This window comes from Rhodamnia argentea, chromosome 11 (assembly GCF_020921035.1).
Source record: "Rhodamnia argentea isolate NSW1041297 chromosome 11, ASM2092103v1, whole genome shotgun sequence".
Classification (NCBI taxonomy): Eukaryota; Viridiplantae; Streptophyta; class Magnoliopsida; order Myrtales; family Myrtaceae; genus Rhodamnia; species Rhodamnia argentea.
Window position 1 is genome coordinate 14,724,024 of NC_063160.1, and position 12,757 is coordinate 14,736,780.

The following is a 12,757-nucleotide window of genomic DNA, read 5'->3' on the forward strand; positions in this document are numbered from 1 at the left end:
AAAAATATTTTCTAAATCATTCATTTTTCGTAAAATCAATGGAAGCATCAGTCACGGATTAGACTCATTCAATCAAAGATTAAATCGACCCAGCCCGATGCATCCGATGCTATCTCCACATCCTTGTTTAAGAGCCCCTGGCTTTACCATTCGCCTCACGAGGCATAAATGGAAGAAGAAACCCCGAGTCTTGAGCAATTAGATGCTGCTGCTGCTGCTGCATAATAAAAGCTCAATTGTCTCAATTATCAGAGCACGGAACAGAGTGGGAAGAAAATGATGTAAGCTAGGGAATTGTTTTACACGTCATCCAATTGATAAGGCAAAACAAACAATCAAGGATCAATGCGAAACAGCACTTTCATCCAAATGTGCGGAAACAATCGAGGGTTACGCTAGGAATGGACCGCGGAACCGACCCGGGTACAAGATCCGTCCCGAAAGAATCAGACAATGATTCCTTAAGGTACAGGGAGGAGACGGTGTTTCACATGACCGCAGGAAAAACCCTGTTTCCTGCAAAACGGCGCCATCGGATCTTTCCATGGCAAATAGTCCGAGCGATGGCGTGAGAACACGTTCTACTGACGCGGTGGAAGAGCGCCCCTGGCTCTTCCATGCACCTGACTCCGGAGTTCGAAGTGACTCAACATCTTACAACTGACTCTCTGGTATCATGATTCACAAAAAAGGATGACCTGCAGAACAATCGGATTCATCTTAAGAAAAGTCCGTCTCGACAGAAACACAGGAAATAACAAAACGGGGAAAAGAGGATTGTAACGGTTGAATTCAAGATTTCTTTATATGCTGGAATCATCAATGGCAATACGTTCAAAGGCCAAATGATTTCATTCTCGCTCAAGGAGGAAATGCTTTGAGTGGGGTTTGATAAGATCCTAGATAGTTCCTATATCCGGCATAGAATAAGGAAGCCCCACAACAGGAAAAGAAATACACTTTAGAACTATTGGTGAATGTCATGAGATGTGATCAGACATAAGGCTAATTCACTGTTTCACCAAAACTTCGGTCAATATCGTTACCACCACTACACTTTACGAAGCCATTCCATTATCATCACTGTCTTCTACACAAATTTCAACAATCATTAATGTGCTCGTGCACGGGAACACTAAACCCAAGGCGGCATGCTATATGGCTACCAAACCCAATTGACAAGTGACATGCCACATGGGCTACACAATCCACACTGCTGAGCAACAGCTCCATGTCACATGACAATGCACACCATGGGAAGCGTTTTATTTACCTAGCCACATTACCTACCACATAAAACAGATGTCAAATTGTTCTTAGTGAGACAATACCCTTTTCCATCAGCAACCTTTTCTGATTTACTAGATCATAACACAGCTTGTGCAAACAGAAATTCCATTAAAAGAGTTGCTTAATAAGAATATATTTGGTACAAAGTGAGCAATGTCCAAAAGTTTATTATAGCATAAGAAATTAGGCTCCATAGAATATTCATATTGACATGGCAAAGCTGATTTACACAAATGTAAGACAGTTGGGGTTCACAGGTTAATTTAGGTTGACATGATGACAGTGGTAAAAAACAGGGAGCATCATCAGCTAGAGGTTGATCTGAAAATAAGCCATTTTAACATGGCCTAAATGGTGTAACACAATGTTCAATAATTTTTATCATGTGGTTATTGTATGTATTTGAGGAGGTCATAAGTACAAATTGCAAAAGGATGTGCTAAACAACATGCAAAAAAAACTTTTCTTGCATTAGTAAAGCATAGAACTTCAGCTACTTAAAATTCTGAGCAGCAGCATTAATTGCAGCTAAAGGTACTCCTCCATACCTCTAGATGCCAAGATGACAGCTTGCAAGGCTAGATATGAAGCCTGCCACGCAAGTAGCAGAACTGCTGCTCTAAGTCCTGTGGCAATCTAAGGATTACCTGCATACCACTGGGGAAATTATTAAACCTTTATCACTAACCTATTTTGGAAATTAGACAAGCAGACAAGGTGAAGAAGTTGTGCCTGTCAATGTGATTTCTGATCACCATTCAACCAGCTGTTTGATCAGAACCACTAGTGAACTGGGGGGAGTGGGCAGTAACTATAATCTGTGCTTGTCCAGGAGCTGGTGCAGCCATACCTGGGAAAATTAACGAACCGAATATCAAAAACTGATCTGAATATATTATGTCGTCAAACATGAAAATGTAAGCATCGATTATCCTGATATCTTCATGGTGAAGCATAAAATCTGAAATAAATTAAACTCATGAAAGCAACACCGATGTGAGAGAAGCAGTCATCTGTCACGTGGCTGCATTTATGAAACAGACATCCTAGGAAGCATCAACACTCTCCGGGGCCTGCGTGTCGTGTCGGACGCATGTCGGACACTTCAACCCTCTCCGATATGCGACCAACACATGGTCAGCGCTAAGCTAGCGACACGCGAGTCCAACATCTCGACACGCCATTCCGACACAAACGAAGGCAATTTTAAGCATTTTCAATAAATTATGGGTCAAAATGTAAATCTATACCCAACCACCCCAAAATTAATATACCCAGCTAGCCCAGAAAAACCTAATCGTGAATACCTAACAGAAAAAGAAGATATTTTTTATGTATACATTTAATATACAACGTATCCTAACGAGTCGGAATTCTCTATTTTTTGAGAAATGACGTGTCGGCGTGTCGTGTCATATCGTTTCGTGTCGCATGTCGGTGCTACTTAGTAGACAACACTGTTCATGTGGATATGAACAACAAAAAAGTGCATGAACTAAGTAGAGAATCAATATGCTTAAGTTCAATACTCAACAAAAAAACAAGGAGTAGAGTAGGGTAAAATGCAGCAAGTCAGAAATATCCATCCGTATAAAGCAAAGTCAGCACCCAGCAGTATATAAATGCAGTATCAGTTGGAAATGGTACATTGTTATATATTGCCACCCCAGCACCAGTCACTCGGTGTCAAGGGAAACTGAGTATTTTCACAGCTATGCAACATATTTCGCATTATACACTGCATCTCATCACATGGTAGTTGAGTAAGCGGGAAAATATATGGCATGGTGAACAAATTGTTAAAATCTGTTACAAGTTCAGATTGTCTTTAATAGAAAATACGGGCAGGTACGCGATCAGTATTACACAGGTAAATGTATATAACATATATGCACGTGTTCAGACACAGTTGATCTCTTTAAGAACGGGCAAAATAGATTTAGGAAGAGGAACTCTGCCTGCAGGATATGGTGCTTGAAGTGCAGGGATTGCAGCTGTAGCACCATTTACATTTGGTCCAGCAAATTGCACTACATGCTGATTTGGCATAGCATAACTTTGTGGGGAAGCGTAGCCATAACTGCTCGAAGGTGGATGTCCCACTTGTCCGTACGAGTATAGACCTGCACTGGCCGTGCCAGGCACACCATATATCTGAACGTAATTCTGGGCCAGATAAGGGTTGTAAGCACTCTGAAAAGTGTTAATTGAAGCCCAGAGGATGAGTCCAATTAGTATATTAACGACATAGAAATGTCAAAAAGTCCCTATCCCTAATTCAACATGATTGTTCAAGTCACCGGTATTTGAAGTGCTTACCTGCGGGTAGACGTACTCAGGTGCATATGTTGCGTACCTGCCGTAATGAAAATAGTGGATCTCTTAGATTATAGTTTTGGCTTATGCTGTTGACAGGCAAACTTACTGTTACACACTGAAGGTAACATGCTCTTTTTTTTTTCATGAGAATTGAAGGTAACATATGATTACCATTTTTTGACAGCAAATATCAACAATACTAGCAAATAACACAAGGCTAATTGACTTAGTTGTTTTTCATAATTTCTCCTGATTATACAATGGTTACAAGCTGAATCAATATATTTCTAATGTTGATTACACATGACAGCATGAATCATAACTTGAGAATGGATACCGAAACTATTGTGGCAATGTGTACGTCAACTCTCTCTATATCCATCCCAAGGTTGCAATAACTGAAAGACACATGAGAATCTCCAGTGGAGAGATATGCAGCAATCATCACGTAGCTAGTATTAATGCTCACCAATTACTTCTAGTACATTATTTTTTCCAAACAAGCAACCTCAACAATTTTTACTCAATATGGGATTAGTCAGTATTTAATAAACTAATGCTCCTGCAAACTCAAAACATGTAGTTCGGAAGTTTTCAGTTAGCCGCTATGATAATGACAATCACCACCAAGCCTTTCCTAAATGGAGCTCAGAATGGATCTTTTTGTGCCACCACAACCCTATTCAGTATTAAATTCACCAAAGCATCCCAATTTCTTCGAAGTTTCTACTTCTGCAACAAAATCATGTGAACCTAAGGAATTGAACCGTATTTATTAGCGAATCATGACGTGTCCATTATGATTTGACACATACGGGCTGCACTTTAAAAAAGGATCCATTTGGCCAAAGTAAAAAAGCTCGAATTAGAAAAGATAAGGGATCTCAAGGCATGAAGTTTTGCAACCAACCCATAGGGAGGATATACAAATCCAGGTTGATAACCATAAGTGCTTGGTTGCTGGTAAGAAGGGCTTCCAACATATGTACTCCTTGGGGTCTGCACGCTTCCAATAAGAGGAACTACCGGTCTCATCCGCCCTAAAACAGAAACAGAAAGCAGATGCATGTTAACGGACATTGACACTTACAAATTCCATGAGCATCAAAAACATTAGAGACATTATTATTCATCATGGAAAGGCCTAATAGGATCAGGCATCACTAGCATGATCTCAACCCTTTGTATTCAGCAATTGATCCATCATTAACAATACAGCTGCCACACGTACGCATAAACATTTCCAAAACTTATGGACGCGCACGTTTGAATATAAAGCATGTTATTACAAATGTATCCACTTGTAATATGCTTCAGGCACCACTTGGCAAATAAAGCAGTTTAGCCCACTTGAAAAATAATTTCACACAAGTAGAATGTCAAAGATTTATTCATGACCTCTACTAGTTACCTAGTTCATTTTCAAATGCAGATGGAGAAAATTAAGTACCAAAAGAAACAGGCGGACGAAGCCGTCCGAGAGCAGCCAAATTACAATTAGCTCTCCTGCCATCAATAACTGGGCTGGGATTTTCGCAAGCCCTCCTCGCAGATTCGGGATCATGGAATGTCACCTATCCTCCATATAAATCCAATACAAGTATAACCACATCATAGCTGTAGTGTAGTCAACAGCAACATATTACCATGACAAAAACAAGAATAACCCAAAAAGCAAAAACTAAGTACTAATCCACCAATCAATCGAAAACCACATCTAATAACCACTAGGGACAGCCGAACACTTACAAAACCGTAGCCCTTGGATCGGCCGGTGTTCTTGTCGGTGATCACAACTGCCTCAAGAATGTCCCCAAACTGCTCAAAATAACGGCGCAAAGTGTCATTCTGAGTCTCCCAAGCCAACCCCCCCACAAACACCTTCGTGTAGGTGGTATCCCCGACTCCAGCAAATGGAGAGCTGGCCACCGGTTGGTGATACGCCATGGAAAAATACTCAAAGAACCCACTGAGATCAAATGGAAAAAAGCTCGTAACTTTACTACAAAAACAACTCGATACGAAGAATCGGCGTGACACTGAGCTCGACCCAGTAGACCCCGAGCAGCCTCCTCCACCCCCTCACCATCATGGAGACAACATGTTCAGTGAAGGGAGAAAGACCTAGGATTCAAGAAAAGCAGAGAGAGAGAGAGAGACAGAGAGAGAGAGAGAGAATTTCTAGAAACAGGGCAGGGGCGCAAAAGGGGAGATATACATGAGGTGACGGTGACCAAAATAAAGAGAATGAACAGAGGACCGTAATAGAAAACCCTTGAACAGCGACAGTGTACAGAAATGGATGTCCGGATATAACTTGATTCCAGAGGCCCCCAACAAAAAGAGAGAGAGATAGAGATAGAGACTTAAAATAGATCAAAAGAAGAGATGGGTATGGTCGAGTTCATTGGAATATGACCTGGGACCGTCGTGAGCTGGATTTTCAGAATCTTCAACAACACTATTCGGGCCAAATCCTCATCTGAACTTCAGAAATTGTTCCCTTCCCTTTCTTTTTCCCTTTTAATCTATGAACCTTTCTTTGTCACGTAAGTTCGGACAAATTTCTCTTCGCCACGCACATAAGTCGCGTTTGTACAGTAATCTACGTCGTTCCCTTTTCCCCTTCGGACACTGAAGCTTGCTCTTTGCGAACCGATCCTTCAGTTTAGCCAGGAGGAGTGAGAGAAGCTAAGCAATGTCGCTTTACCACGAGCCTCCGAGTCGCGACGTTATACAGAAATTACCACAAGCTCACCAGCCACCAGCCGCCACTTTGGAGCGACGGGGAGGCGACGGTCTCCGGTTGGCCAGTGTCGCGATGCTTGTGAAGGCGGAAAAGGAAAATTTGAAGATGGGGAAACAAATGTTTTTGCCTAAAGCAGGACGGGTCTAGAGAATTTTCAAATGGGTGCAAGTTTTAATCAATCACCAGAATGTTCCAAGCAAATGAGATCTTCTAGAGATTGCAGTCGTCTGTCGTGAATTCTGATTGTGGGCGAATTTGGAACGATTGCTTCTATAATTACTTTCCGAGAAGTCTCGTGGGGGCCAAATTGAGAATATTTTTGAAGATTTGTGGTACGTGTATGTATTTTCAAAACTCTAGTGGAGGCAAATCGTAAGTAGGTCCACCCCAAGAGTAAAGGGTGGATGAGAAGAAAATGACAAGAGTAAGATTTTCCTCTGTTTGGAGAGAGAGTGAGTGAAAATGAAAAAAAAGAAAATTTTAAACTACAAAATTATTGATTTAATCATTCTAAATTTGAAATTCAATGTATGACTTCTATAGTAAACAAAGCTCCGTTTATTTCGCGAGAATGATTTAAAAAATGCTCTTTCTAAAAAGGGATTCGAGAAGACGGTGTAACAGTATAACGGTGCAATCTCAACCACTCGTGTTATGAATGATAAAAAAATATATAGTAATCATGGCGGGACCCACCTCTGATCTTATGACTAACAATTCACTGTCATACTATTATACTGTCGTGCTAGCAAGATAAAAAAAAAAAAAAAAGAAACGATGGCATGTGTCCTCCATAGAAATAGAAGGGATCTGATGAAATTTTTGCAAAAGGCAAAAAGGTTGGATTACAATAAATGATGGACGTACATTGTTGGGATCTCGAATGCCATCACGAGCTTTCTGTTAAAATGAAATATTCAACTCAATTCAAACCTTTGAAAAGAGCAAGGACTCTTCTTTAGAATGATGGCTTCATAAGCATCATGTCCCACATACATTTGCAGAGAAATGCAAACAATAATTTGAAAACGCAATATACTTCTTTATATGTGGGATCCGAAAAAAAAAAAAACAGAAGAAACTTTTATATGCTGCTAGAGTTAAATTCAACATTCTCAAAGAATATCTGCTAATCGATCCTCTAATTGAATCAAGTATGTCCATCCCCAACTTTTAAGTTGTATACATAGATTCTAAGATTCTATGCAATTAAGTCCTTATACCGGATGGGAAAGAAGGTTATATTGTTTTGATTAAGTACAATTTCGACACCCTAAACCGAATGCGACTTGTGACTTGATCCATGAGTGTGGCGTATTCTCTAACGATCACCATCTTGTGCGTTCGTTTACATGAGTACTTCTTTTGGACGGAAAAATTGTCAAAAAAGGGTCCCAAACATTTTACAATTTTGCCAATTCGGTCTTAAACTTTTTAAGTTTGTTGATTCGATCCTAAACCTTTTAACATTTTGTCGATTCAATCCTATTCACCAGAAATTGCTGATGTGACACGCCGACGCTAACGTGAATACTTTTTTAATAACTTTTATATATTTTTTAATTTTTAATCCTTTTTCTTTGTTTTTTTTTTCTTTCGAACCGGAGGCTGACGAGGGCCGGGTCCCTTGCCAACTTTGATCCGACGGGGCCGCCGACCTTGAAGCCAGGAAAGAAGAAAATAATTTTTTATAAAAATATTAAAAAATTATTAAAAATTATCTACGCCAACACCGGTGGTGTGACGTCAGCGATTTTCGAAAAATAGGACTGAATCGGTAAAATGTTAAAAGATTTATGATTGAATCGTTAAACTTAAAAGTTTCGGAATTGAATTGTGAAAATGTGAAAGGTTTATATATATATTACTATTTTTTTCACCTCGGAGAATTGGGCTCCACAGGAGTGGGCAGGCCCGCAGGTACAGTACAAGTCATGTCAAAGCGGCTCTGCGGTAGGTAGCGAGAATACCAATTGCCACGCAACACAAAGTCGTGTTACGTCCAGAGAGACGCTTCTTGAACTTGTTTAGGACAAAGAGCTACTACATGCATGGCGACAGCCGCCTTTGGAACTTTGTGGGGGCCACCTCTGGAGTCGTACTTGTCTGCAACAGTAAGCAAATTGGAGATGCCACTTTATAAATAAGGATTAATACTAGAAAAAATTCTAAACTAGTACATTAATAATAAATTTATTTTAAATTATTTTTTTGATCACGAAAAAAATCTCAAATTTGATACATTTGTGATATATTTACCCAAAATTAGTACATCAATGACAAATTTACCATCTGTTAGTTTTCGTTAAATTTAACCGTCAAATTACTAAGTTAGATGGCATATGACGGTTTATGGATGTACCACTTTAGGGTTTTCACCATTTATTTATTATATGTGTATCAATGTGGAATTTTTTGTGATATTAACCCAATTTAACGAAAAGTAAATTTGTTATAAATATATCCGTTTGGAGTTTTTCGTGATTAAAAAAAAAATAGTTTTGGATAAATTTGTCCCTGGTGTACCGGTTTAGAATTTTTTTATTATCAAAAAAATAATTTGAGGTAAATATGTCACAAGTGTACCAGTTTGGAGTTTTTCGTGATTAAAAAAATTAATTCGAGATAAATTTGTCATAGGTATACCAATTTGAGATTTTTCGTGTTATTAACCCTATAAATAAAAACTTCAGATTGTCAATTTTACTCTCCAAGTAACGTCTGGGGCTGCAATCCGGACCTCCTCTAACCCCACACCCCCACCCCCTCCACCTCGGGACTCGACCTAATCGTCACTCGCGACCGCTCGGGCTCAAATGTGTTTGAGAGCTCGATTGCGCGATCTCGGTCTCAGAAGCGGGGCGCGAGCTCGCAGATGCTTGGGTCGATTCCGTAGATTCCTTTGTATAAACAAGATTGTCCCTCACGCTCTTTTCCTTCGGTGATCCAAAGGCTCTACGACAAGCGGTTATGGTTGTGTTTCTCCTTCGGTCTAGTGTTTCTTATGCGACCGTTTACAGCCCAAGCCAACTTCGCGCTCAATTCATTGGCCCAAGAGCATGCACTCGCGCGGTGGTGTCTTATCTTCCAATGCCCTCCAATCTTTACATGAGCGGAAGCGACATTAAACCAGTCTTACGTTCGCGTCCTTAAAGACACAAACCCTCGTCAATTTTCGGACGGATCTTTGTCCGCCCGGAGGAACTATCGATGGGAATCGATTTCGACCACCCCTGACGATTCGACTCGTGGTCGAAGCGTCACAGTCGGACGAATCCCCATCCTCTCTCAAAACATTCTTCGGGTTAATCTCGATCCCGACCCTGCCGACGGTTGCGACCTCAAAATTGACGTGACGAGATGAGCCGTCCTTTTTTGGTCTTCAACTGTGTCCTTTGAAATGATACCGGTAAGCCATGTCCACGTATGTGCCGTCTCGTTAAAGCAAAAGGGCGAAAACGAATGAAACCGAATTTTCTTGAGAAGAGAGAGAAGATGCGCAAGCCCACCAGCTCGGTTGTCCTGTCCGAGCGTGAGAAGTCAACCGTAAACATTGGTTCTGGCCCGGTGAAAATTATGCAAAAAGTACTAAGCATATTATGCGGAGGTTAGTTCAGTTATAAACTTTTTAATTATTTTAATTTAATTTTGAACCTTTTTGTAGATTTGCCAATTTAATATTGAACTTTCAATTCTATCAATTTAATGCTAAACCTTTTCGCGGTTTGTCAATTTAGTCATTAATATTTTAATGATTTATCAATATAATTCTTTCGATCAATTACCCAAATAATAAGTTGAGGAGCAAATTGGGAAAACTTCGAAAAGTTCAGGATTAAATTGATACAATCCATAGGTTTATGATAAAATTGGTAAATCGCTAAAAGATTTACGACTAAAGTGGCCATTGTACAATAAATTTACGACTTTTTGGACAATTATCCCCTCTAATCCAAGATCATGCATGGACATTGTTTGGCAACACCGTGCGCGCATGGCGATCCAAATCTTGGAAGGTTCAATGGCTCATTTGCTGCCACATCGAGAACCACTACCATACTTCCCATCTCGAATTTGTTTGTAGATCATCGATTATAGCAAATCTCGCAATCGTTTCAATGAGATTAACCAGATTCGACGGTCCAAATGTCTACCGAGGGTATACTCAATAATGTCTCTTGATATACTCAGGTATACTTGTAGGTATCAATTCCTGATGGGCTACTTCACCAGGACTTCCTGAATTAAGGTATGAGGAAACAGGGTTGGGTAGATTTTGTTGGAAGTACGGATCTTACTAAGCAAACTAATTAAAAAGAAGATCGCACGTTTGTGTGTGGATTTTGACTTGAGGCAATTGCCAACGTGACCCAGTTAGGACAAAACCGAGAGTTTGCTTCTATCGCCTTTCCCCGGGGTGCTGCGACTTTAAAGACATATGCTGCCCAACACGTGCTACTTCCCAATTCATACAACATAATTACATCCTATGAAACAAACAACGACGATCCCACCAAATACACACGAAGTTAAAGTTGTGACAAACCCTAGAAAGGCAGAGCCTCCCCGGCATTTATGATTCTAACACCACACCTCGCAAGAGGCGTTTTGAGTAACTATCATTGGGCCATGTATAATTTTTTTTTTTTTTTTGGTCAGAGCCATGTATAAATTGTGTTGTTGAATGGGTATTCTAAAAACCTATTGACTCGTGAGGTGTGAGTTCGGGAACTGGCTACGCTAACTTTTCATGCTTCTAGGTAATTATCATTTTTAAGGTGCGTTCGTTTCATGAAAAATGAATGAATTAAAGAGTAATTCGTGAAAATGATCGATTTTATCGATTGCAAAGATGAATGGATAGAAAATATTTTCATCGTTCGCAAAAATATTTGAGATAAATTGATGTTGATGATGAAAATCTTTTTCAATGGCTAGTTATTTCAAGTGATTTAAGCGATCATAGTAAGAAAATGATTTCCAAATCATTCTTTTTTTTGTGGAATAAACGAAGCCATTTGGATTTTCGTTACATATGTACATGATATGACTAGAGATTCTTCATATAGATTGCCATTGATGCGTTCCGTAAATGTAATTTGCATTCAGGAAAGTTATTTCGATTCTAAAATGATCTCCAAATGGATCATGAAAGTACAAGTGTGGAAGAGCAAAGGAAAAAAATATGGAAATAAAATGATTATGTGATTGCAAGAAAAGAATTTTTACATTGGTGTGCTCCACCGTTTACTTGACGTAAAGGCATGCAATGAGTGGGCCAAATAATCAAAGAAGTACAAGAAGAACAATAAATTAATATGAAAATTATATCTTTTGATCTCCCACCTTCTTGTTAGGTTAGGAATGGGGATGCATGAGTGAGGGAGCAGGATTTCGCAATCTGCACACAGTACATAACTCACGCAATATGACTTGTAAAACAGAATATGATAGAATAGAACCGGACAAAAAGACAAGAATAAGTTTGATTCTCTCTGGCGATCCTTTGACAATCCCATTGCATTTGCAATAGGGCATCTGAGATGATAAAGGGCTCGGAGCTCTCATCAATAAAGCTTTGCTAGAGGCGAGGCAACATCCTTAGTCATCAAAACACCAAGAAGGAAAAGGAAAGTGGAAGAGAAAGAACAAACAAATAAAAAAAAAAGTCAAAGGGTAGTATAATCAAATGCACTATAAAAAGGAGTGTTTAAGCTGATCAAGGAGTGAAAAAAGCGCGATCCTAAACTTATATCAAAGTGTGCAATTTAAGAATGACAGGAGGCAACTTTTAAGCGACATCTAGGGAAGTTGCCCTACAAGTAAGGACCAGTATTACGACTAACCTTGCACGTATGGTCGCTAGGTGGTGAACCTCGATCCTTACTTGAGAAATCGGTCGCAAAAATGTCCATATTTGATTGCTAGCAATTGATCGCTGGGAAGTGGTCGCAATAAGTTGTTTCTAGGGACCAAAACATTTGTTTCACCGAAAAAAGCAATAAGTTGTTTCTAGGGACCAAAACATTTGTTTACTGCCAACTCACTTAGTATGGTCTTTTGCCTAGTACTAAGCGTGGACATATTCATTGGGGGTAAATAGGGGTCCGGAAAGATTTGAACTCGGAACCTCCCGCTCCGATATCATGAAAGATTTTATGGGACTACGGCCAATTGCTCTAAAAGTTTAAGCTGTTAGAAGAAGGCGTGATTTAATATTTATTTATTCCAACAGCTAGAAATTGGAGAAAAGTATAAAAAAAAGTCATAAACCCATTACATTGATACTTTAGTCTTAAACTTTCAATTAAGGAGTAGATTTTTTGAGGTTTTTCAAGAATTTGAGGTTTTATGAGGTTTTTCAAATTTTCTTTATTTGGTCTTCACTATTGGTAAGGC

General features: G+C 39.5%; 1 protein-coding gene across 7 annotated transcripts; it reads right to left on the reverse strand.

Moving 5' to 3' along the window:
- Positions 1–6,418, reverse strand: LOC115736407 (RNA-binding protein 24-A-like). Of its 7 annotated transcripts, none has more exons than XM_048272649.1 (9): positions 6,029–6,418; positions 5,359–5,578; positions 5,060–5,183; positions 4,520–4,649; positions 3,610–3,646; positions 3,249–3,492; positions 2,023–2,140; positions 1,839–1,937; positions 223–698 (listed from the first exon to the last, which is right to left on the reverse strand). In XM_048272649.1, the coding sequence occupies exons 2-7, from the start codon at positions 5,554–5,556 to the stop codon at positions 2,049–2,051; spliced, it is 825 nt and encodes a 274-aa protein (XP_048128606.1). In that variant the 5' UTR covers positions 5,557–5,578; positions 6,029–6,418; the 3' UTR covers positions 223–698; positions 1,839–1,937; positions 2,023–2,048. The 7 variants fall into 7 exon arrangements, with proteins under 7 accessions (XP_048128610.1, XP_048128606.1, XP_048128608.1 ...); XM_048272651.1 differs by lacking the exon at positions 6,029–6,418 and adding an exon at positions 1,564–1,611 and having other exon boundaries at positions 5,359–5,977; XM_048272653.1 differs by lacking the exons at positions 223–698; positions 6,029–6,418 and adding an exon at positions 1–211 and having other exon boundaries at positions 5,359–5,977.
- Positions 6,419–12,757: the final 6,339 nt, after the last annotated feature.